General features: G+C 40.9%; 1 protein-coding gene across 1 annotated transcript in view; it reads right to left on the reverse strand.

The window, feature by feature from the left end:
- The window catches only part of fgl1 (fibrinogen-like 1), a 100,921-nt gene that overhangs the window by 13,501 nt on the left and 60,999 nt on the right, over positions 1-26,421 (reverse strand). Inside the window, exon 6 of the mRNA XM_028802079.2 lies at positions 25,462-25,550. Within this exon, the coding sequence (XP_028657912.1) occupies positions 25,462-25,550 (89 nt within the window). The remainder of the gene's footprint in view (positions 1-25,461; positions 25,551-26,421) is intronic.

Genomic DNA, 26,421 nt, shown 5'->3' on the forward strand with positions numbered 1-26,421 from the left:
TTGTTAGAAAGTGTCATTGTTTATTAGAATGTATATGTTTAAGCTTAAATAAAGTGGCCAGTGTGTGTATGCTTGTAAGAATATGTGAAATGGGGGCCTGGGACTTTAAGATTAGCATGCTTCTAGCCAAAAGTAACTTAATCAACAACTAACCAGACCATGGGAGCTTAGCCCGTTGTCCCAGATTTTTTGACTGATGCAATATCTTACATAAGGCAGAGTTTTGACGTGAAAAGAGGCAGTCAAATGATTTTAAAAGGCACTAACAGAGAGACATTAAAACTGCAAAGACTAGAAAGAGAGAGAGAAACAACTTGGTCAGACTTTGCGACCTATAGACCGCCTTCGCTTCCAAGCCTCACACCTGGCTCAAGAAAACACCGACTGCAACAACCAAACCTATAGCCACCTGAAATGAAGCTTGCTGTGTGACCCTGACTTGACCTTATATGTTATAAGGTTTCTAAACTCTTTTGGGACTCCCCCCAATGGAACGACATGCCAAAGAGCGTCCCGAAGAATTGTAGCTGGGCTACATAATAATAGTATGTTCTATATTTGTGCTGAGTGTGTTTTTGTTTTCATTGTCCTGTTTACTGTCTGTTATATGTGCATCAGTAAATGTTGTCCCCGTAAGTACAGAGGGGAAGGATGATGGAGAGAGACCGCAGCCCTGAGACGGAAATCACATGTTGGATCCACCTGTTACATCCGGGACATTTTGCATTTAAAAAACAGTAGTGAAGGCGAGAGAGAGAGAGGGGGAGGGAGAAATCGAGAGGAAAAAGGAGAAAGGAGACAGTTTACCCGATCATTTACAAACTCATCACTGCCATTTATTGCATAATTCCACTGCCTGTTTTTTCAACAACCGATTCGACATCATGACAGCCAGAGCCGAGTAACCCCGGGGTTCAGATTCATACCAGCCATTGCCAGGACTTTTCACGGTGAGGTCGTTTTGTTGTCGGGAGGGAGCACAATATCACTACAGTCAGTATCAACACCGCTGGTCTTTATTTTGGACTCATTTTTCACCACATTTTCAATTCCCGTGTTTACCTAATCCGTGTTTGTCTTTGTGTTCTATGTTTTTGTTTATTGTTTAGGGGCAAGGGAGGGTCAATGTAAATATTTGTATATTCTTGTGCTTATATAGTGATTAGTCACTGTGTTTTTTTTATATATATATATATATATATTATTGAATATTTGTCTGTCGTTTCAATTTACAATATATTCGTGTTTGATTTTACATATTTGTTATTGCTTTCTGGTTATTCCGTTGTGTGTGAAAAATTAAGAAAACTTGTCTGGAGTACAGCTTGTTATTAGAGCAAGAAACCTCAGGAATTCTAAGGAAAAAATCTTGGTAGTGTAGTGGCCGGTTTGGGTAAGTGGTCGGCCATTACAGCATGTCTGTGCAACCGCTGGCTCCCAGCTCTGCAGTGGTTCATCCCGAAAGCAAATCTGAGTCGACTACGATCCAACCATCGATGGGTGATGCAAGGAACATTTGAAATGCAGGGAAGAGTATTACTTGGCCACTAACCTGGTCATGACCCTGCCTGATAGCTCTGTCTGTGTATAGAAGAGTAATAGATCCCGCTACAATAAATAACGGTGCTGTTCCTGTTTCAAGCTGAATAAAGTTGGTGTTGCTAAAGTACTGAGACTCAGCCTTGTGTTTTGGTGTGCAAGACAGGGACTTGCATGTCACAAAGTGTCCATATCTAACATTTACATCTGGTTTCTCCTACAGATAAACATGAGTAATGATTGAAATAGTTTAAGTGCTGCTTTGCTGAAGTTGTCCTTAGCAATGACCGGTGATTCTTAATGAAACAAATTGTGTCTATTTCTGTTACGTACTGACGGGGTAGTGATTAACCCTTGGCTTCTTTTAGATTGTGAAGCCCTTTCAAAGGTAGCCACTGGAATACAGAAGCCCTATCCGACAGAAGTGATGGTTGTCTTTTGCTAAGGTATTCTGAAGTGTAGCCCTTGAAGAGGAAGCAATCTGAAGATGGATTGACACGTGAGTGAGTCCCAGTAGGAACACCTCTTGTGTGAGCAGCATCTAGCTCCTGGTAATTTATTGAAGTTGAAGAAGCTAGCCTTGGCCAGTGTTGAGATAATCTTGCTTTGAACTTGATCTTATCTGTGCTGAATGAATGTTGAATAGGTAACTTTTGCAGGATGTATGTGCGAATCAAGGCTAACAGTTTAGGTATTTCCAGTATTCACTTGTCCACCAGTATAAAAAAGATCCTAAGAGGTTAAAGTGCCTTTCGTGGTCACTTTTACACCATAAAACAGGAGGGAAATATAACAAAAAGGGGACATGACAAGGGGAGTTATCTCTACTAGAATGTGGCTTGTGCTTTTATCCAAGGTAAATTAAAATACAGTACAATAGGCTACATTGCTTTTGTTTTTCCAGTTGGAATACAGGCAGGTGAAGTGACTTGCTCAGGGTAACACAGTGTCAGTAGCAGAATTTAAACACACACCCTCAGGGTTCAAAATCCTAACAGTTAACCACTACATCACATTCCCTGCCCAACCGCTATCCTTTAGGCTGTACCTATTAACCTCTTAAGCACCTAACTTTCTACTTGTATATCACCAAGTCCTGTCATTCAAAAGCAGTCTTCCAAGCTTGAACTTGGTGACAAGTTGTTAAAATATACAAGTTAATATAATCTTCATCAGTATGAAATACAGTGTTTAATTCCAGCAGGCACTGCAGCTCTTTCTATACGTCTCTCAGTAGAATTGTAACAGCAAATTTAGCTAAAGAAATTTGGAGTTAAAGGTTAAATATTTTGAACTGTTCTCTTTGAGGTAAACATCTAGTTTATAAGTTAAAACAAAAAAGTCCTCTGATATTATTTACACTTTAGAATGAAATCTTTATAACTTAATTTTATAAATGTAGTACAATTAATATGTTTTTCTTGCATTATATTGTTCTACTCAGTGGTGTTTTTTTTCATGACAATTCTGGTGGGGCCACACACACACACACACACACACACACACACACACACACACACACACACACCTTGGAAAAACGCGCTGTCGGAAGTGGCAAAGCTATTCTGAGAAGCTGGCCGTGAAAGGAGTCTATGCAAAGGCTGCGTGTGTGTCAACTTGTTTCAAGTCAATTTATTTGTGTATAACACTTTTCCCTTAGTCTAGGCTTTGACTAACATGCCACAGATTGGCACACTCCGGCGCCATGCTAAATTCATTTTAATTAATAGAAAATCAGCTTATCTGAATTAATCTTTATTTCTGTTTCTATGCTTTATTACCTACAAATTAGTGGGAAAAAACCCTGCCGTGTTTTAACATTGGTTGGAAGAAAAAGATATACTGTGTATCTCAGATAAGACCTGGGAGATTTACTTGGCTGAGGGAAGATTAGTAAAAGATAGGGGAGTGTTCTTTTGTTTTTAAACATTTTATTAATTTTATTAAAATTAAATAACATTCTATACAAGCAAGTTAAGTTTAACAAAACTAGGTTCGAAACAAATCAACCCCCACCCATGAGAAAGAGAGCTAGGCCAGCAGAGTAAAACTTTAATAATAGTAAAAATATGTAAATAAATAAATGAATCAAAATAAATAGAATAAAAAGAGGAGAGAATTCGCTTCCTTAATTTAAATGATTATTCTAAAATGTTATTGATTAGATCCTGCCAAGTTTTAAAAAAGTTCTGCACAGATCCTCTAAGTGGGAATTTGATTTTTTTCCAATTTCAAGGCTCCAGCAGACCCCCGTGACCCTGTAGTTAGGATATAGCGGGTTGGATAATGGATGGATGGAAGTAGTATATAACATCAGTTACCCATTGACTTAAAAGAGGAGAGTTAGGATTCTTCCAGTTGAGCAACATAAGACTACGTGTCAATAGTGTAGTAAATGCAATTACAGTTTGTTTGTCCTTCTCCACTTTAAGCCCTTTTGGAAGTACACCAAATACAGCTGTTAGTGGACTAGGAGGAATTGTGACACCAAGGCTGTCTGAAAGGTACTTAAAAATTTTGGTCCAGAATGTTAGTTTGGTGCAGGCTCAGAACATGTGACCCGGTGAGGCTGGAACTTAATTGCAGCTTCGCAGGTTGGATCTTGCACTGGAAACATTTTGGACAATTTTAAATGAGACAGATGTGCTCGATATATAATTTTAAGTTGAATAATTGTATGCTTTGCACATATGGAGCTAGAGTGAATTCTGTGCATTGCTACTTTCCACTCCTTTTCTGAGATGTTGAGTGAGAGATCCTTTTCCCAATGTACTCTGGGATCTTTGAAAGGGAGGGTCTTTAAAATGTTTTATATATTACAGAAATGCTATCTGAGTCTTTGGGACTGATCAATATTTTTTCTGTAATAGAGGTAGGTGGGAGGTGAGGGAAATTGGGCAGATTTTGTTTAATATTGTTTCTAATTTGAATGTAGTGAAAGAAATGTGTTGCTGGAAAGTTAAATTTGGAGTGTAATTGTTCGTAGGATGCGAAGACATTGTATGTACAGATCTCTAAGTGATTTAATCCCAAATATTTTCCAAACATTAAAAACTGCGTACATTTGAGAGGGTGTAAAAAAGTGGTTCTCGTGCAGAGGTGCCACAGATAAAAGCTTCTCTATCTTAAAATACTTCCCACATTGGTTCCATATTCTGAACGAGTAAAGCACAATTGGGTTATTAGTATGTTGGCGATAACTTGTACTTGTACTTATTGGGGTATAAAGCAAGGAATATAAAGAAGTGCTGCAGGACTTTATTTCTATTGCAGACCAAGCCTGTGTATGTTCATCTATTTGTGTCAATGTTCAGGTTTTTATAGCTTGTATATTTGCCACCCAGTAATAAAACTGAAAGTTAGGTAGAGCCATGCCACCTTCTGCCTTAGGTCTTTGTAACGTCACCCTTTGGAAACGTGGATGTTTTGAATTCCAAATAAATAAGGTTATGGTTGGGAGTGTTCTTAAAATGTCCCCAAACCAAAAATAATGCCAAAATACCAGAAAAAAAGTGCTTTTATTCAGCGTAATATTAATTCTCTCAACAAACCTACTCGGGATAAAGCATGTTTGGAAGATGGATTGATAGATATACCGTATGGATAAGTTCTCCCATGGATAATTCGGGACTTGATTTTACTGTATAATTTCTGGTATTTTATAACATCGGTTGTATAAGTTGAATGCAGAAAACTCACGCTGTTGGTACAAGGGATTATGATATGCTAATGCCCACCGGAGAGAGTAACCACGGAGCACGCTGCCTTTTTTCTTTGTGGATGCGGCAATGCGCTGTATTAACGCTGTATCAGTGCTCCTAAACTCTCTCTCTATTGTGCCTTCGTGACCACGCGGTAATACCCAAACTATTCCGAAGCAATGTTTGTACTGATTTGTGTTTTTTGTATCTCACGCCCTCATACACCTTTTTCGTAAGAGCTTCCTTTATTTACGATGGAGCGTTCGATCAGAAGAAAATATGAAGCTGGTTTTAAATTAAACATTGTTAAGGTAATAAAAGAAATTGGTAACTGTGCTGCTGCAACAAAATTCAATGTGTCTGAGAAACTGATCCAAGATTGGAGGAGGCAAGAAGATGTAAAAAAAAATTGAGGGTCGCATTTTTGAACGAGCGTATAAGTCGGGGTCTGATTTTATGGTCGATTTTTTTTTCAAGACCCGACTTATACGTGAGCATATACGGTAAACACAAGAATGAAAGTGTGCAGAAAAATGCACAAAAAAAAAAAACAAAAAAGGGTAACTTGAATGACACTCTTGGCCTTCCTAATCAGAAGATTAATCCCTTCTCTATGTATTTGTCCAACAAAGCAACAAAATTTAGAACTTCTTTCTCACCTCCCATACTATTCTCTCCACCCTCTGATCTCTCCTTTTCCAGCCAGTTGAACCCTTGCATTGTTCAGCTCCTGACTCCTACTTTACCTATGTTCCTAATGAACAGAGCTCTTCAGCCCTAGCCAGGAATTACTTCCAGGATGAGGAATGTCCTCTACATACAGTATATTGTAATGAAACTACAAAATGAGAATCATCTGAAGGATTATATGTATAATATGCATGTTATCTTCCATGTATTTTCTTTCGGTTTATTTGTAACTATGGTATTTATTTGTTAAATTCTCTATGTATAAATATAAAGTTTAAATTAACTAAGGGCTTCAGAAAATCTTTGATTGGTGATGAGAATCATACCTATGACAGGAAGATTTGAGTCCAGAAGTTAAGCCCTTTCAGGGTCCCAGGGTACCATTAGAGGATGCTGCTGGGGAAGGACCTCCATGGTTTCCATATGACCCAGAAGTGCTTCCAAGAAGATATGCTACAGCACCAAAAGCATTTCTAGGTCTGGCTTAAAAAGGAGCCCGTCGTCTCACATTGGAGAATCAGAATCGGGAGGCAGCAAGCGACACTCTTGATGGAAGGAAGGAGGAAGAAATTGACTGAATTGTGTATTCCTCTTTGCACAGGTGATTATTATAAGGTTGTTTTGGCGTAATAAATATCTTATATTAAAACCCCCGAATCATTCATAGATAGATAGATAGATACTTTATTAATCCCAAGGGGAAATTCACATACTCCAGCAGCAGCATACTGATAAAGAAAATATTAAATTAAAGAATGATAACAATGCAGGTATGCAGACAGACAATAACTTTGAATAATGTTTACAACCTGGGTGGAATTGAAGAGTCGCATAGTGTGGGGGAGGAACCATCAGTCTGTCAGTGGAGCAGTGGAGCAGGACAGTGACAGCAGTCTGTTGCTGAAGCTGCTCCTCTGTCTGGAGATGATACTCTTTAGTGGATGCAGTGGATTCTTCATTATTGACAGGAGCCTGCTCAGTGCCCGTCACTCTGCCATGGATCTCAAACTGTCTAGCTCCGTGCCTACAACAGAGCCTGCCTTCCTCACCAGTTTGTCCAGGCGTGAGGTCTTCTTCTTTATGCTGCCTCCCCAGCACACCACTGCGTAGAAGAGGGTGCTCGCCACAACCGTCTGATAGTACATCTGCAGCATCTTATTGCAGATGTTGAAGGATGCCAGCCTTCTAAGGAAGTATAGTTGGCTCTGTCCTTTCTTACGCAGAGCATCAGTATTGGCAGTCCAGTCCAATTTATCATCCAGCTGCACTCCCAGGTATTTATAGGTCTGCACCCTCTGCACACAGTCATCTCTGATGATCACGGGGTTCATGAGGGGCCTGAGCCTCCTAAAATCCACCACCAGCTCCTTGGTTTTGCTGGTGTTCAGGTGTAAGTGGTTTGAGTCGCACCATTTAACAAAGTCATTGATTAGGTTCCTATACTCCTCCTCCTGCCCACTCCTGATGCAGCCCACGATAGCAGTGTCGTCAGCAAACTTTTGCACGTGGCAGGACTCCAAGTTGTATTGGAAGTCTGATGTATATAGGCTGAACAGGACCGGAGAAAGTACAGTCCCCTGCGGCGCTCCTGTGTTGCTGACCACAATGTCAGACCTGCAGTTCCTGAGATGCACATACTGAGGTCTGTCTTTAAGATAGTCCACAATCCATGCCACCAAGTATGAATCTACTCCCATCTCTGTCAGCTTGTCCCTAAGGAGCAGAGAGGTTGGATGGTGTTGAAGGCACTAGAGAAGTCCAGAAACATAATTCTTACAGCACCACTGCCTCTGTCCAAGTGGGAGAGGGATCGGCCACGATACGGCCTTCTTACCTCGTCAGGTAGCATGTAGATGATGCTCCCACTTTCTCCTGGTGTGCAAACTGCAGAGGGTTGAGGGTGTGGCGGACCTGTGGCCTCAGGTGATGAAGCAGCAGCCGCTCCATGGTTTTCATCACATGCGACATCAGAGCGACAGGCCGGAAGTCACTCAGCCCACTATGATGTGATACCTTTGGGACTGGGGTGATGCAAGATGCTTTCCAAAGCCTCTGGACTCTCCCCTGTTCCAGGCTCAGGTTGACGATGAGCTGTAGAGGACTCCCCAGCTCCAATGCACAGGCCTTCAGCAGTCGTGGCGATACTCCATCTGGACCCGCTGCTTTGCTGGCACAGAGTCTCCTCATCTCTCTGATTACCTGGGCTGCTGTAATTGTGGGTTGGGGTAAACTCTCTCCTATGCTGGTATCAGCAGAAAGATGGGTGGAGGGTGCAATGCTCCGAGGTGAGAGTGGGTTAGGGTGGTCAAACCTGTTAAAAAAGTTGTTCATCTGGTTTGCTCTCTCCACATCTCTCTCGAAGGTGGCACCCCGCTTCGAGCTGCAGCCAGTGATGATCTTCATCCCATCCCACACTTCCTTCATGCTGTTATTCAACATCTGCAATAAGATGCTGCAGATGTTCTATCAGACGGTTGTGGCGAGCGCCCTTTTCTACGCAGTGGTGTGCTGGGGAGGCAGCATTAAGAAGAAAGACGCCTCATGCCTGGACAAACTGGTGAGGAAGGCAGGCTCTGTTGTAGGCACGGAGCTAGACAGTTTGAGATCCATGGCAGAGCGACGGGCACTGAGCAGGCTCCTGTCAATAATGAAGAATCCACTGCATCCACTAAATAGTATCATCTCCAGACAGAAGAGCAGCTTCAGCGACAGACTGCTGTCACTGTCCTGCTCCACTGACAGACTGAGAAGATCGTTCCTCCCCCAAACTATGCAACTCTTCAATTCCACCCGGGGGGGTAAACGTTAACATTATATAAAGTTATTGTCTGTTTTTACCTGTATTATTATCAATCTTTAATTTAATATTGTTTTTTGTATCAGTAAGGTGCTGCTGGAGTATGTGAATTTCCCCTTGGGATTAATAAAGTATCTATCTATCTATCTATCTATCTATCTATCTATCTATCTATCTATCTATCTATCTATCTATCTATCTATCTATCTATCTATCTATCTAACACAAGTGCCTCGGGGTGTTGTGTTTGTAATTTAGCAACAGCGGAGTGGATGATGTCACCCACTATCTCCACGTCTGCCCAAGGAGGGATGTATACAATAACAACAATGACGTGTCCAAACTCTCTGGGCAAGTAATAGGAACGCAGACTTACGGCCAACAGTTCGATGTCCCTGCAGCAAGTGGAGATTTTAACGTTAACATGTCCAGAGTTGCACCATCTTGTATTGACATAGAGTGCAAGTCCTCCTCCTTTCTGCTTCCCGCAGGTACTTGCGTCTCTGTCTGCTCTAACTGTGCAAAACCCGGGTAGCTCCACATTAGCATCTAGGATGTTAGTTGTTAGCCACGTTCCACTAAAACACAACAAACTGCATTCTCTGTAGGTCCTGACATTTTTCACCAGCACAGCCAGTTCGTCGATTTTATTTGGCAGTAAGTTCACATTTCCCAGGATCACAGAAGGCACCGAAGGTTTGTAGCGCCACTTTCTCGCTAAACGCTTGGCTTTTATCTTAGCACCGGCTCTGCTGCCGCGATACGGCCTTCTTACCTCGTCAGGTAAATAGGGACACACACCGGCACAGGCATTTATTCTCAGCGCTAGAAGTTGCCTACTTGAATAGATGAGTCTCGGCGTGTAAAAATCCATGTCCGAGTAGTAAAAAGTGTCCAGGGAATGAGTCCACATAAAAGAAAGTTGTAGGAGTTAACAGTGAAATAGAGAAAATGGTAGAAAAATAAAGCCATACACGGAGCTACAGGAATAGCTGCCACTGGGTTATTATGCTCTTTTATTATTATGTTCATCATTTTGGGCGGGTTGGAAAATGGATGGATGTTGGGCATTACTGTCTCTGAGGTTTGGGGCCCCTTGGTGGTTACATTTATTCTCAGGACCCTGCCAGACAACGGCCAGAAAATCCGACTACGCCAATGTCAAAAATGTTGATCTCCATTAAATAAAAAAGGAAAAGCACACAAAATAAATAAAATGTACCAATCATAACACCTGTGAGTGCTGGGGAGCAATATTTTTTTTGTTTTTGCTACATCCTTCCCTGTTTATTATTATTAGTGAAAGAAAAAGTTAATTTACCAGTAGAAAATTACGTTTTGGAACACCTTATTTAATAAGGTCTAATTTATAGGGGCTGCAGGCTGAAATACTATTTAATTAATTCTTTTTCTGTTAGTGATAGTTTATTGAGTTACAATTATGTTGTAATAAATCTGGATGCTTTTAGCATTAGTAGACTTCATGATGATTCTTTCTGGATGAATTTTTTAAACGCAATAATTTTGCTGCTGTTTCGTAACCCAGTTACTCAGTTAATTAATCATAAACTGACTTTAGTGCAAAAGGTCTTGATTTGTGCTTTAAATAACGTATATTGTGGGTGGCACGGTGGCGCAGTGGGTAGCGCTGCTGCCTCGCAGTTGGGAGACCTGGGGACCTGGGTTCGCTTCCTGGGTCCTCCCTGCGTGGAGTTTGCATGTTTTTGTCTGCGTGGGTTTCCTCCGGGCGCTCCGGTTCCCTACCACAGTCCAAAGACATGCAGGTTAGGTGGATTGGCGATTCTAAATTGGCCTTGGTGTGTGGGTGTGTTTGTGTGTGTCCTGCGGTTGGGATTTGTTCCTGCCTTGTGCCCTGTGTTGGCTGGGATTGGCTCCCGCAGACCCCCCTGACCCTGTGTTTAGATTCAGCAGGTTGGAAAATGGATGGATGGATAATGTATATTGTGGATGAGAAGGGGAGTGTTGCCCCAAAGCCCTGAATGCAACTCCCAAAGACAAGTCTCTGGTGCACAAAAGACTTTTACATTTTCAGATACCTTATTCTTATAATAATTCTTCCTTTTCTGCCTTCAGTCCATATGAGCACAGCCATACTCAACTACCAACTCAAGATTCAGCTGACTCAGGAGGAGGAACTTCTTTTAAAACCACACTCAGCAGAACATTTGGCATGTTACCAGCAGACCTGTGAACTTTGACTTTTAGGTCAGACAAAAGTTCTTATAGGTCCCAGACAGGTCTGCACAGTATTAACCCCTTTTTCACATTTTATTGTTATAAAACATTGAATCACAGTGGATTTAATTTGGCTTTTTTAACATTGATCAACAGAGAAAAGTGATAACAGATCTCTGCAAAGTGGTTCAAATTAATTACAAATATAAACACAAAATCATTGATCATAAGTATTCTTGCCATTCAAATCAGCATTCAGTAGATGCACATTTGGCAGTCATGACGGCCTTGAGTTTGTGTGAATAGGTCTCTGTCAACTTTGCACATCTGGATATGGCAATTTCCTCCATTCTTCTTTGCAAAGTTCAAGCTCTCTCAGGATTTATGGGGATTGTGAGTGAACAGCTCTTTTCAAAATTGGATTGAGATCTGTTCCAGTATTTATCAAGCATCTCAGAATTCCTCCTAGGAATTGCCCTGAAAGTCTAACCAGGATGAGAATTTATCGTGTCTCTGAAGAGGACTTGAGAGGTAGCTAAAAAGCATCTTATTCACACTCTCAACAAGGAGTAGGAGGTCATCTTCGAGAAAAAATGTCATCATGAACACAAAAATAAGGTAGAAGATTGGGCTAAGCTGCATGTTGTTGTTACCGATTTGCAACATCTTCAAGAATAATACTGTAAAGACCAAGACACACAAACAAAATGAGGGCAAAGCCCAATAACAGACATGTTTATTCAAAAAGAAACGATCCACTTCCATACTTTCAGAAGAATCCCATTCCCGTTGTTATGGCCATGGGAAACGCCTCTTAAAGAAACAGTTACTGAAATTAGCCATAGCTATAAGTCAATTTTGCTCTTTCAGTGTACCTGATCGCACATGCTGTTTACCTCTTCGTCAACTCCCTTATCTTCTGCGTAGCTCTACTTATCTAACACCCCAGGAATCTTTGCCTGCCATCTTCAACCTTCCTGGGCTTGTAAAGTGTAATACAAATATTTCAGGGGCTCATGGACTGCAGACCTCATAATATCTGTGTGACATTTCTCTGTCAGTCACCCATCTATCCCCACTTATCTACAGAGTAATATACTGACTACTACAATGCGTTTTTCATACGTGACCACCTCTTTGTTGATACTGTGATACTGTTTGCAGTTCACATTTACATGCTCATCTACATTTGGGGCAATGATCTTTTAAGTTAGTACTGATCTGCCCAAATGCAGTTTGCTTTAACATTACCTCACGTGGAGCCATAGGGAACTGTATAAATCGGCATATTACCTAATGTATCATTAAGGATCTCTGCCTGAACACCATCATCTGGCAACTCCTAACAAGTCAGGACATCTCATGAGCTCTCTTAGGAGTAGTTTGCTAAATTAGGAAAATTACTAAAATGCTTTTCTGGTACACTTTGCTAATGCCCAATGGGTCCTACTAATAAGAGTTGGACCAAATTTAAATCACTCTGAGATTTTTGAGCCAGTTAGGACCGTTTTCCTACTCTGAGACACTTGATAAATACAGGCCCTGGACTCTGACTCAGCCCCTAAATTTATTTTTATGCCATTCCTGTGTAGCTTTGGCTTTATGCTTGGGGTTGCTGTGTTGCTGGTAAGAAAATCTTCTTCCAAGGTGCAAGTTTCTCCCAAACTGTATGAGGTCTTCAGGATTTCACAAGCCTTTCAGGTCCTTTTGCACAGAAACATCCCTACACCATGAAGTTGCTACCACCATGCTTCATGGTAGGGATGTTTTTTTTTGCTAATATGCAGTGTGTGACTTATTCCAAACATAGTGTTTAGTGTGATAGCCAAAAAGCTCAATTTTTTGTGTCATCAGACTACAGAAAATGCAATTGAATTGCATTTCTGGGAAATAATGTGTGGATTTAAACGTTTTGAATATTAGGGGCTTCAAATATAGGTGTGACAGATCTCTCGTCATGCAATATTGTGGATAACTGAAGACCTTTTCTGTAATTCATTATACCTTTTCCTGGTCTTGAATTTTATTGCTATTCCTTTTTGACTTTGACTTCTGATAACATTTTGGTTTATCGACATTTTGTCTGGCTTCTGACTTTGATTTATTTTCCGTTCCAATCCAAAACATTAATTACTCCTCTTTTCACAGCTCGACCTCCCTCTAGAAGCCCCAGACACTTCAATTTTTTTTAAGAGGTTTATGTCATCAAGACTTCACAATAGGCAACTAGATCCTTTTTGTCCCAACCCCGGACTGGGAATCATGAGCGGGTCTCCATTAGCCAGGTGATCTATTTGCTTCCTTCCAGTCCTTTAGCATTTTTCTATAAATAAGATGAGGTATATTTGACATGGCTTTCACCATGCAGTGGATCCACTGCTCCCATCAAACACTGACTGTGGCACTTGATTTCATGGGTCTGCGGTTTCAGCAAAGAGCTCCTGAGATTGGACAATGGCAGAGCATAGAGTTAACAAGAATGAAGGAGGATGAGAGAGGAAAACCCCATTTTTTTTTATTCTGGACAACCCTATCAACACTATCATCTTTCATGTCAGGCTCATTTTAAATTATAGCTTACCCCCTGAATTACCTGTTGTTTTCTTTGCTTTTGTGTCTGGATTTTTTATCTGTGCAGAGGAAGCATATGTCCCAACCAGGACCGCTCCGAAACACATAAAAGTACTGATGTGGCTTATCTTAAATTATTTAAACTACTCACAAATCAGCACTGCATCAACACAAAAAACATCACCCTTGTGTTTCTTCATTTAGTTATTGCTCTTTTATCCTTATTGTGCTGGCATATTTATATAAATAGTGCATATATTTTCCTCCTTTTCTTTCAGTTTTCAAAATATTCTTCTGATCATTACGTTATGACCATTTTTTTGTGTTTGTGTGGGCTGGACCAGGCTGGAGATGTTTCTGTTTTTTAACTGTAAAATAAATAAATCTCAGTGACATAGGGTTTTATCACTGCTTGAGATGGGTTGGCTGCATTGCATCATTCTGTGGAAATGTTATATGCTTCTGCTTAGGCCTCATGTCAGTCTGTGGACTAATTTATTTAAGATGGGTAGGGGGGTTATTCTACTGTCTCCCATAGCTTAAAATTATTACATTAACACATGAACCATAAAGCTGTACTTTTTTTGTACCAGGCCTCTTTTCTCTTTCAGCTCATCCTTGACAAGTTAATTGCTTAATAAGTTTGAAGAGTTAATGGCATTCTGTTACTGAGAACTGTGAACAGGAAGTGACTTAAATGTTAATCTTAAATCTGGAAACTTTCCAGTGGTTCTTTGAGTTTGAAGCAAGAACATTTGGAAAAAAACGAGGTGAGTCAGAGCGAACATACCAGACAATTATGAGACCTGCCCCTCTTTTATTATTGCTGGCATACTCTTCAGAATAAGAGAAGAGAGGAGCTGTGAGAAGTAAGTGAACTGCACCACCTCGTGTTAGAGGAGTTGTGTTCCTTCTTGTTTTCTCTAACGCAAGCAACTTTAAACAATATAAATAATAATTACGCCTTGTAATTTTATAAAAACCCTTATACAACTAAATCGCACCACTCATTATACCCATTCACTCATTTTCACTGGAACATTTTGCTATTCCTGGTTACTGGGAGAGCAAAGACTGTCCAGCAGTAATAACCACAAGCCAGACACCATCCATGATCAAGATGCCTGTACATTTCAATGTAAACCAGTACAAAAATATTACTTCTGATGAACTCAGATCTGGCTTAATTAGTCATTTTTATCGTGATACAAAAAGGTCCATATACCTCATGAGCCTAATAATTCTAATAAAATGTCACAGGGAGCTGAAACTCGTCTCAGCAGCATACCAGGGCATCCTCATTCTCACTTTTACCAGTTTAATTTAATCTAACCAGTTCTCATTTAGATGTAGGTTGAAACATTCAAGAACATGTTAAACTCCACAAGGACGGAATCGGAACACAGGATTCCTGAGATTTTAGGTGGCAGCACTAACGCCTGCTTCTCCCTGTCGGCGGCTGAGATTTATCACCTGAGCTCAGTGCCTCAGTCTTTAACTGGCATTGCCAAACTCTTCAGCTTACAATCCTGAAGTCTTCTCTTTGATGTGCAGTTGTGGAGAGCTGTCAGTGCATGCATATGTACTAGACAGAAAGAAATTTATTTTTGCATCTGCCAGCTACTTTCTGGCAAGTGCTTCAGTAACAAACTACCATAGAGTTATTTTTGTCAAAGCCAAGACAGATATTTAAAATCTGTTGTAATAGTGCCACCTATTGGTGCTGTCCAGAACTTGAAACGAGGAACAATAAAGTTCTGTATCACAAAACAGTTTTCCAAATAAACTTCTTTATTAAACAAAGAGAAAATGCTATGCACAAAAAATAGCCCTTTTGGTCCTAAGTTTGTCTGCTTTTGCCAAAGCAGCATTTCTCTGTTAAAGCCATACTCACTGCTGGAGTGAATTAATGAATGCAAGCAATGGAACCATTAAGTAATATGAGCAGGCTTCACAAGTTAACCTTTCCTGTCCTGTAACCCATTGTGTTAGAAAGTGGCTCCTTTAAAACAAATCACACTGCTGTTGCTGGAGGTAGCAGAGTTAAAAATGCTAAGATTTGCATTGGGTGTGATGAGGATGGACAGGATTAGAAATGAGTACATTAGTGGGTCAGCTCAAGTTGAGTGGTTTGGGAGACAAAGTTAGAGAGGCGTGAGATTGCGTTGGTTTGGACATGTGCAGAGGAGAGATGCTGGGTATATTGGGAGAAGGATGTTAAGGATAGAGCTGCCAGGGAAGAAGAAAAGAGGAAGGCCTAAGAGGAGGATTATGGATGTGGTGAGAGAGGACATGCAGGCGATGGGTGTAACAGAACAAGATGCAGAGGACAGAAAGATATCGAAGAATAAGAAGAAGAAGAATGTCTTTGTGCTGTTTGAGCCTCTTCCTCTTGTCTCCTCAAACCAATTCTCTGGGTTCCATTTTCACCCAGAGAGAGCATAACTATGGGTTATGCACTCTGGAACTCCAAAATAAGACATCTCCCTGTTCTCAATCATGTCTGTCAATTTAATTTGCAGAGCTCAAAATGGAAGATTTCCAAAACTGTAAACTGGAAGAGGTATCAGTGAAGCGGAGATGTGCTGAAACCTTGAGTGAAAACATATGAGTGAGAAATGTTTCACATCTTGTCTTGGTTCTCCCTTTTACTTGTGGTCTAGGGATTGGAAGCACAGGGGACGCCCAGGATGTAGAACGCTTACTGCATGATAACATGTTTTGCTTTTTCTCAAAGCCAAGGAATAGAAGCCAAAAGAAGAACATGCCATGAGAAACACCAGAAGTACAAGGCACCCAGTAAGGTCAATTTGGCCATTTGCTGACATCCAGTCATGTCCATCCATCCATCCATCCATTCTCTTCCACTTATCTGAGATCGGGTCGCAAGGGCAGCAGCTCGAGCAGAGATGCCCAGACTTCCATCTCCCCGGCCACTTCTTCTAGCTCTGCCGGGAGAATCCCAAGGCGTTCCTAGGCCAGCCAAGAGACATAGTCCCTCTAGCGTGTCCTGGGTCTTCCCCGGGGCCTCCTCCCGGTTAGACATGCCCGGAACACCTCACCAGGGAGGCGTCCTGGAGGCATCCTGATCAGATGCCCGAGCCACCTCATCTGACTCCTCTCGATGCGGAGGAGCAGCGGCTCTACTCTGAGCTCCTCCCGGATGACTGAGCTTCTCACCCTATCTTTAAGGGAAAGCCCAGACACCCTATGGAGGAAACTCATTTCAGCCGCTTGTATTCGCGATCTCGTTCTTTCGGTCACTACCCATAGCTCATGACCATAGGTAAGGGTAGGAACGTAGATCGACTGGTAAATTGAGAGCTTTGCCTTGCGGTTCAGCTCCTTTTTCACCACGACAGACCAATGCAGAGCCCGCATCACTGCGGATGCCGCCCCGATCCGCCTGTCGATCTCCCGCTCTATTCTTCCCTCACTCGTGAACAAGATCCCGAGATACTTGAACTCCTCCACTTGGGGCAGAATCTCGCTCCCAACCCTGAGAGGGCATTCCACCCTTTTTCGGCTGAGGACCATGGTCTCAGATTTGGAGGTGCTGATTCCCATCCCAGCTGCTTCACACTCAGCTGCAAACCGATCTAGAGAGAGCTGAAGATCATGGCCTGATGAAGCAAACAGGACAACATCATCTGCAAAAAGCAGTGACCCGATCCTGAGCCCACCAAACCGGACCCGGTCAACGCCCTGGCTACGCCTAGAAATTCTGCCCATAAAAGTTATGAACAGAATTGGTGACAAAGGGCAACCCTGGCAGAGTCCAACTCTCACCAGAAACAGTTCGTTTACTGCCGGTAATGCGGACCAAGCTCTGACACTGGTTGTACAGGGACCGAACAGCACTTATCAGGGGGTCTGGTACCCCATACTCTCGGAGTACCCCCACAGGATTCCCCGAGGGACACAGTCGAATGCCTTTTCCAAGTCTACAAAACACATGTAGACTGGTTGGGCAAACTCCCATGCACCCTCCAAGACCCTGCTAAGGGTGTAGAGCTGGTCCACTGTTCCACAACCAGGACGAAAACCACACTGTTCCTCCTGAATCCGAGGTTCGACTATCCAACGGACCCTCCTCTTCAGGACCCCCGAATAGACTTTTCCAAGGAGGCTGAGGAGTGTGATCCCTCTGTACTTGGAACACACCCTCCGGTCCCCCTTCTTAAAGAGGGGGACCACCACCCCGGTCTGCCAATCCAGAGGCATGTGGCTTGGATAATGCCTTTAAAAGGGTTGGTTAGAGGTCAAGTGCCAGTTCACTTCTAGAAAACTAGGCAAGAAATTTAGGCCTGCAAAGGATGTCTGCTTTTAACAAAACCTGTTCCATTGAGGTAAACAGACTGTGTGCACAGAAGATACTAAAGAGGGTACAAGAAAGCTTCAGAAAGACTTGATTTGAGTCTGAAAAAGAAAATTCTTTTCCATCTGCAAATCAATAACTTTTTTTTATTACAATGGAAAGGTTGGGGCTCGAGATTGCTGTCTAGTTGTCTAAGCACCCAACCTCAGTTACAATTCATACCCATATGTTCATATCCAATTGAGCTGCTTCTGTGGTTGACTGGAGTGTTAACAGGATTAGGATTAGTCTTATGACAAAAGCTTCCTAGAAGTTAATGAATATATTAAAAATAGGATAATATTTAGTGTGGCATTTTAAAAATGTGAAAAGATAAACCAAATAAAAAAACAGTTCTGAAAATGTCAGGAAAGTAACGTCACCAAACACACAAAAATTCAGTTTCCAAATCCACTAATTATGGGAGGCTGGAGTCTATCCTGGCACAATTAAGAAATGAAAGTAGACAGAATGGCAATACATTTCAGGCCTCATTCATTTACTCACATACCCATTCACTTCTAGGTAAATTTGGACTATCCATCAACCTACTGGTGACAAACGAGAGCCTTTCTGAGATTGAAAAGCATGACGCTGGTGGGTTGTATTTTTATTTCACTAGTGGGAAAATTAAGAACACTTACATTGAAATTGGGACAGGCTTCCATAACCCTGCCCTGGATAAAGTGGTTAGGAAGATGGATAGATTTTAAAACAAATCAGTAAGCTTAACATGCATCACAGGAAAATTAATTAAAGGAATTATTAAGGTTAAGATTGAGCAGCACATGGCAAGACCAGGAGTTTTACTGAGCTATCAGTATTGGTTCAGAAGAGGGATGTCATGTTTTTACTAACATGCTAGAATTGTATGAGGAAGCAAAGAAACAAACGAGCATGAGCAAAGTGGAGCGTATGATATTATTTATCTTGATTTTCAGAAAGCATTTGATAAGGTGCCACATGAGAGGTTGGGCATCAAACTTAAAGAATTGGGAGTTCAGGGTGATGTTTGTAAATGGATGTAAAATTGGCTCAGACACAGGAAGCAGAGGGTGAACCTTATCAGAATTAGCTGTTGTTAAGAGTGGTGTTCCACTACTACAGAGGGACGTGGACAGCATACAAGGCTTGGGCAAATTTGTAGAAGATGAAATTTAATGTCAGTAAATGTAAAGTATTACATATAGGAAGTAGAAATGTTGGGGTTTGAATACACAATAGGGGGTCTGAAAATCGAAAGTACACCTTATGTGAATGATTTAGGAGTTGTAGTGGACTCGACACTATCAACTGCCAGACAGTGTTCTGAATCCATTAAGAAGGCTAACAGAATGTTAGGTTATATAGCACGGTGTGTGGAGTACAAGTCCAAGGAGGTTATGTTCAAACTTTATAATGCACTGGTGAGGCCTCATCTGGAGTACTGTGTGCAGTTTTGGTCTCCAGGCTACAAGAAGAACATAGTAGCACTAGAAAAGGTCCAGAGAAGAGTGACTAAGCTAATTCCTGGGCTACAGGGGATGAATAATGAAGAAGGACTAAAAGAGCTGAGCCTTTTCAGTTTAAACAAAAGGAGATTAAGATGATATATGATTGAAGTATTTAAAATTATGAAGGGAATTAGTACAGTGGATCAAGATTGTTATTTTACAATTTGCTCATCAAGAACACGGGGACACAGTAGAAAACCTATTGAGGGTAACTATCACACAAACATTAGCAAGTTTTTCTTTACACAGTGAACAACAGACACATAGTCTAAGGTTTCTAAACTCTTTTGCCCCCCCCCCCCCCCGCCCCCCACAGTGGGACAACACGCCGAAGAGCATCCCAAAGTGTGATCGCTGCATCTGTGGAAGACAACATATTCGTCACTGGGGCAACCGCAGGCAGAACAAATCCTAAATGATCACAGTCACATTGTAAGCGTCTGCTGTCGATGGGTTATGCAAGGAATACTGTAAATGCAGGGAACAGTATCACTTGGCCATTAAACTGGTTATGACCCTGTCTGATTGCTGTTCCTGGTTCAAGTTGAGTAAAGCTGGATTTGCTAAAGTGCTGAGACTCAGCCTCATGTTTTGGGATGCAGAACCGGGACTCACACATCACAATAGAATAAGCTACCAAGTAGTGTGGTAAACAGTAAGACTTTAGGGACTTTCAAAACTAGACTTGATGTTTCTTTTTAGAAGAATTAAATGGAAAAGTCTGGTGAGCTTTGTTGGGCTGAATGTCATATTCTCATCTAGATTGTTCTAATATTCTAATAATGTTCAAACAAGGTTCATCATTATATTATACCAAACAATCAAAAATGTCCTAAACAGATAAAAAAACTTTTATTCTTTTACATTAAGAGAGTTTTTCCATTATATTTGTGCAGTGGAGGGATTCTCTGCTCTTTATATGGTTCTTTGAGGTGGCTCAGTATCCGTAAAAGGACTGCTCACCTTTTGCCACACTAGTTAGAAAGGTATGCAACTCTGCAGGCTTGCTACTTATATAGGTGCCCCTGACACTGGTTATGTAATGTAACTTGTCAGCGCCATTATAATATTTAGTACAGAGACTTAATTCCTGTAGCTCTTCACTCTAAATAAGATAGCATCTAACATCTCATCAACTGACTCATATCTTTCAAGTTATGACAGGAAAGCATTCCCAGAGGCAAGAAGAAGAGTGCATGCAAAATGACGTCATGAACAATACAAGCCCATTAATCGCTGGGTTGGCTTCTGTTTTGACTTGGGAACAACTGATGACTTGTCGCTTATGACTCATTTGTGTCCAGAGAGACTACCATCGTTTCTTAGTTGAGTCTTTGGTTCAGTTTGCTACAGTAGGCCTAGTTGAAACAGTGCGGTTAAAAACAATAATTTTACCTGAAGATCATACTAACACTACCATTTAAATCTTTTGGATATGAGATTAAAAACAGAATATCCAGAGACAAAGGCATTCAGGCACAGGGAGAATGCTTGTACTTAACTACCATAGTGTCTTGGCCACAAGGCTTTGTATTCCTCCTATCATGAAAAAGATTGTTCCCACTGCCACATGAGCATAATGATTATGTAAGTAACTATTATAGATTGTGATATCACTGAAAAGTCAAAAACACACTTACGATGTTTATTGTTTTTCAACTAAGATTTATATCGGCTTAAAATCTGATAGTACTTATATTTTGAAAGTTGCCATTAGAAGGAAAAAGTAGTAACTTAAAAGCAAAGACTGCATTTTTTAAAACATTGAGTGTCTGATCTAATCTGGCATTCATTATGCATGCATGACTGTAGCATGGAAACAACAAAAGTTCATTAATAACCTGCCACACTCTCTGGCATCAGTGCTACTTGTTATAATGCATCATCACTACAACCCATTTGAATCTTTTATAGAAATCTTAAAATAAAACATAAGAACATAAGAAATGTGACCAATGGCAGGAGACCATACAGTCCATTAAACCCATTTGTTTGTCTAATAACTAAGCTCTCTCAATATCCCGTCCAGATTTTTCTTAAAGGAAAAGCCTGCCTACTATGCCGGACCTATCATTATGGCCAAATATGTAATCTGAGCTGTGAGGCAGCAGTACTAACCACTCCACCACTGTGCCTCAAACAACAAAAAACGCAGACTGAATAAATACCACAAATAAAATACAACAAATGACCATAAACTAACAATAAGAAAATAAATTTTTTATAAGTCCAGTATAGCTAGCAGACTTTTCCCTAGCCCCCAGAGACATGTTAAAGACCACTATAATTTACTCAAAAATAGTTCAGAATTGATTTGAATGCATTTCATCAAGTTGGGCGAATATTAACATTCACATGATTTTGCCAAACTCATGCCAAAGCGAACTCTGCAGTGTTCTTTCATCAGTAGTCTTAAATTCACTTCCCTTTAATTCCAACTGGTCTCCTCAAGTATGTGATTCACCTTTGAGCTGAAAAATTCTGCTGGATCCACCTGATCAGTGCCTTTGAGGATTTTGAAGACCCGGATTAAGTCCCCATGTAGTCTCCTCTGCTCAAAACTAAGATAGTTTAATTCTCTGAGCCTGTCAGAGTAGGACACGTCCTTAAGTCCTGAGAGGTACCTTGGTTGCTGTCCTCTGCTATTGTCTTTTAAGAGTATGGTGACAAGAACTGCACACAATACTGAAGATGTGGTCTCACTAATGCATATGTCTGTGCATAATATTCCTAAATCCTTGTTACATCTTGCATCCTTTAGAGCAGAATCTCCCATCATGTACTTATACTGTGCCTTTCCATAATATTCACTTATTTACATTTCTATAACCATAAATTTGTTGTGCCTTGACAGGAACGGCACTCTATTAGACTGAGACACAAATTACTTCAGATTACAGACAATTGAGCCTCAGGCTCCAGCAATGAGAGATGACAATGGCTGCCATCACATGGCACCCTCATGCACAACCCCCCATTTATTCACAGAAGTCCAGTTTACAATTACCAATTAACCTATCAGGTACATCCTTTAGATGCAAGTGGAAAGCTGGGGTACAAGTCTACCCCCTATTTACTGAAATGCAGGCTTGTCTTCAAAAGACATTTCTTTACAAACCACTTTTGGTACTGCTTGAACTTTATAACTCTCTGTTCTCCTCCTGGACTTAATCAGCTCCACTGAAAAAATCAACCACCACACAGCTACAGTTTTACTTGAGTACGGGTTTTCATCTAGCCTTACAGCTAAATGTTGTACTGCTTTTCTTGTGGTGAAATTTATTTTTTGTTATTTATTGCTTGTTAATTGGTACATGTTTTAGTAAATTGGCATTGGGTCTTGTCTGATTCAAACTAAACAATTTGGAGATTTTTACAGAACAGTAACTTTGAATGGCATTTTCTTTAGGCACTGATCCACAGAATAAGTTCAGAAATTGGCAAACTAATTCAACTGCAAAATTCTTCTTCTTCATCTTTCGTCTGCTCCCGTTAGAGGTTGCCACAGCAGATCATCTTCTTCCATATCTTTCTGTCCTCTGCATCGTGTTCTGTTACACCCATCACTTACATGTCCTCTTTCACCACATCCATAAACCTTCTCTTTGGCCTTCCTCTTTTCCTCTTCCCATGGCAGCTCTATCCTTAGCATCCTTCTCCCAATATACCCAGCATCTCTCCTCTGCACATGTCCAAACCAACGCAATCTTGCCTCTCTGACTTTGTCTCCCAACCGCCCAACTTGAGCTGACCCTCTAATGTCCTCATTTCTAATCCTATCCATCCTTGTCGCACCCAATGCAAATCTTTAACTCTGCCACCTCCAGCTCTGTCTCCTGCTTTCTGGTCAGTGCCAACATCTCCAATCCATATAACATAGCTGGTCTCACTACCGTCCTGTAGACTTTCCCTTTCACTCTTGCCGATACCCGTCTGTCACAGATTATTCCCGACACTCTTCTCCACCCATTCCACCCTGCCGGCACTCTCTTTTTCACCTCTCTTTCACAATCCACATTACTCTGTACTGTTGATTCCAAGTATTTAAACTCATCCACCTTCACCAACTCTACTCCTTGCATCCTCACCATTCCACTGACCTCCCTCTCATTTACATACATGTATTCTGTCTTGTTCTTACTGACCTTCATTCCTCTCCTCACCAGAGCAAACCTCCACCTCGCCAGAAGGAGTTGCATTTTGTCTTTGTGGACCTGGAGAAAACATATGGCAGGGTGCCTCGAGAGGAGTTGTGGAATTGTATGAGGAAGTCGGGAGTGGCAGAGAATTATGCAAGAGTTGTACAGGATATGTACAAGGGAAGTGTGACAGTGGTGAGGTCTGCGGTAGGAGTAAAGGATGCATTCAAGGTGGAGGTGGGATTACATCAGGGATCGGCTCTGAGCCCTTTCTTATTTGCAATGGTGATGGACAGGTTGACAGACGAGACTAGACAGGAGTCCCCGTGGACTAGATAGATAGATAGATAGATAACTATTGGTTTGCTGATGACATTGTGATCTGTAGCAATATTCAACAGCAAAATTAAAACTTGTAATTACAAAACTAGCACTAGCAAAGGCTTACATTTCTGGTTTTGTTTCTTTTCCATTCTAGATTGCTCAAGAACAGAATTTTCTTGTGAGGTTGTTCCTTTACTTGCTTTTAGGTTTAAATTACTGCCTGCCTTGCCATCATGGGCCCTTGAGCTTGCAACCCAGAATTCCCTGGTTGTAGATCAACGCCGTCTAGCGGCCAAGCCTCACCTCTATGCCCATATCTCATGGTCCTACTCAAGAGCGGCATTTGGGGTGGCAAGTGGGGCGGCCACCCCAGGCCCCATGCCTAATGGGGCCCCGCTTTTGAGGTCCATGTATCCCGTTTGAGTGGATTTGTCAAGTTATATTCTCCAGTATATATATATTTGAGATGCTTCTAAGAAGAACCCTTTTAAAATTCTTCTTCAAGTTCAAATTCTGTACATGTAAGTCTTTGAAAACATTCCATAGTCCACCTTCATTGCCTGAGAAGGGTTGCCAGTATAATCCTTTCCTAAAATAGGTATAGCCCATTAGTCGCTGTGTTGGCTTCTGTTTTTACTTGGGGACAACTGATGGCTTGTCGCTTATGACTCATTTGTGTCCAGAGAGCCTATCATCGTTTCTTAGTCAATCTTTGGTTCAGTTTGCTGCAGTAGGCCTAGTTGAAACAGTGCGGGAAGTGTTTGGTAGTGGAACGCGCAGCAACATTTTATTACTGGTTTAGCTGTATCGCTGTCGACGCCAAGACTGGAAGAGATTGTGGTGAACTTTTTTAATAGATTATATCATTATATTTTGATAAAAGTCTGCGTATTAATGTTGCAAAAAATTAGCTGAAAACTGTAATGAGAAAATCTGGTGTATGTTAACATTATTTTTATTAAGTTTATACAGTTCACACATACCAGTAACAGCTTTTGACGTAACCAGCCCCCGCGTGGGGTTGGTCAGCCCTGGGCCCCACACACCCTTAAGGCCTCCTCTGGTCCTGCTGCTGTTTAAGCATGGAGTGGCAGATGCATGATATTCTGATGAGGGATTCAGAGGCACTTGTGGTCACTTGTGGCCAGAGCACATACGAGAACTGAAAACTAGTCACACAAATACAATTAAACAAGGTAGCTCATGGCATCCCAATTCTCCTTTAACATGTACATGTTGTATAAACACTATCTTCCATTTCCAAATCCTTCAGAATTAGTTTGTAGTCAATTAAGCAGCCAAGAAACTTCATTTGACCTTTCAGTTCAGTAAATGCTGAATTTATGCCAAATTCTCTCATACAGTTCATCTTTGCTTTCTACATTTAGTAGCACCCTGACAACAGCTGAAGCAAATAGCAAACAGCTATTTCCATTGTAGCTACTTACCTGAAATGTTTTAAACACATTTGATGAACCATTTGAAATATTTCACATTCCAAAGGCATTGCATTATACAGAATTATACAAATCAGCATGCCTTCAAATTGAATGGCAGATTATTATAATTTAAGATACACTTACACTACAACAACTACATCATAAGTCTATCAGGGCCAAGAAATTCTAAACAATCACTTTAGTTGTCATCTTACCTTTTCATCTCCAACTTTAAAATCACTATAAACTGCATACCGCTGCTCGCCTTCAAAATCTGCTAGATTAATTCTCAGGTTGTAATTTCCTAGAAAGGAAAGACAGTATTAATGCTTTTCGTACAATCATGATCACTTTTGTCAGAAAGGGGAAGGATTTGTGAAGATGATGAGCTGGAATTCCAAACTATCTCTTTAACATTGAACAAAGTTCTACTAAAAATACATTTTAGATAGAATGGTTTGTTTGTCATTCCCTATTTTGCATTTATTAATAAACCATTTTATCTGCACGTTACATTTTGCACTTTGTATTTGCAAAAGTTTATGCAACAAGAAAAATGTCTTCTTTCATTTGTTACGGTATTTATTATCCCTCCCTATTTTTGGAATTACCTCAATTTTAGAAATTTCATCATTATATCTGAGTGTATTTAACTAATTTAATTATAAAGGAACTAGCATAAAAGACAGCCAACACCATTACCCTATCAGCTCATTTTCACCTTCATACTTGAGCTTTTTCCACCACTTCACAATCCACATTCATAAATTACCTCATGCAAATTAATAATAATTCTTTACATTTATATAGCGCTTTTCTCACTACTCAAAGCGCTCTCCACACCCAGAAAGTGAACCCGCAATCTCCTTACTGCAAAGCAGCAGCACTACCACTGCGCCACCTGTGAGGATCGAATATTAAGGATTCATATTACTAAATGCTGCTTATCACCAGATCCACAACACCTTCACCAGCAACGCACACATACAGCAACTGCATGAGCATGAAGACTACATACACAATAATAGACAACTGTGGTGTAGTTGGCAAACAATGTGATACAGCAGACTGAAAACTAAAGGAAATGTCAATACTTCGACAAAAAAGTCCCATGTTGGCACATGGATTACATGTACATTAAAACACAAAGGCTAAGGAAAATGGTTAGAATGCAA

The sequence above is a fragment of the Erpetoichthys calabaricus genome, chromosome 5 (genome assembly GCF_900747795.2).
Source record: "Erpetoichthys calabaricus chromosome 5, fErpCal1.3, whole genome shotgun sequence".
In the NCBI taxonomy this organism is placed as follows: Eukaryota; Metazoa; Chordata; class Cladistia; order Polypteriformes; family Polypteridae; genus Erpetoichthys; species Erpetoichthys calabaricus.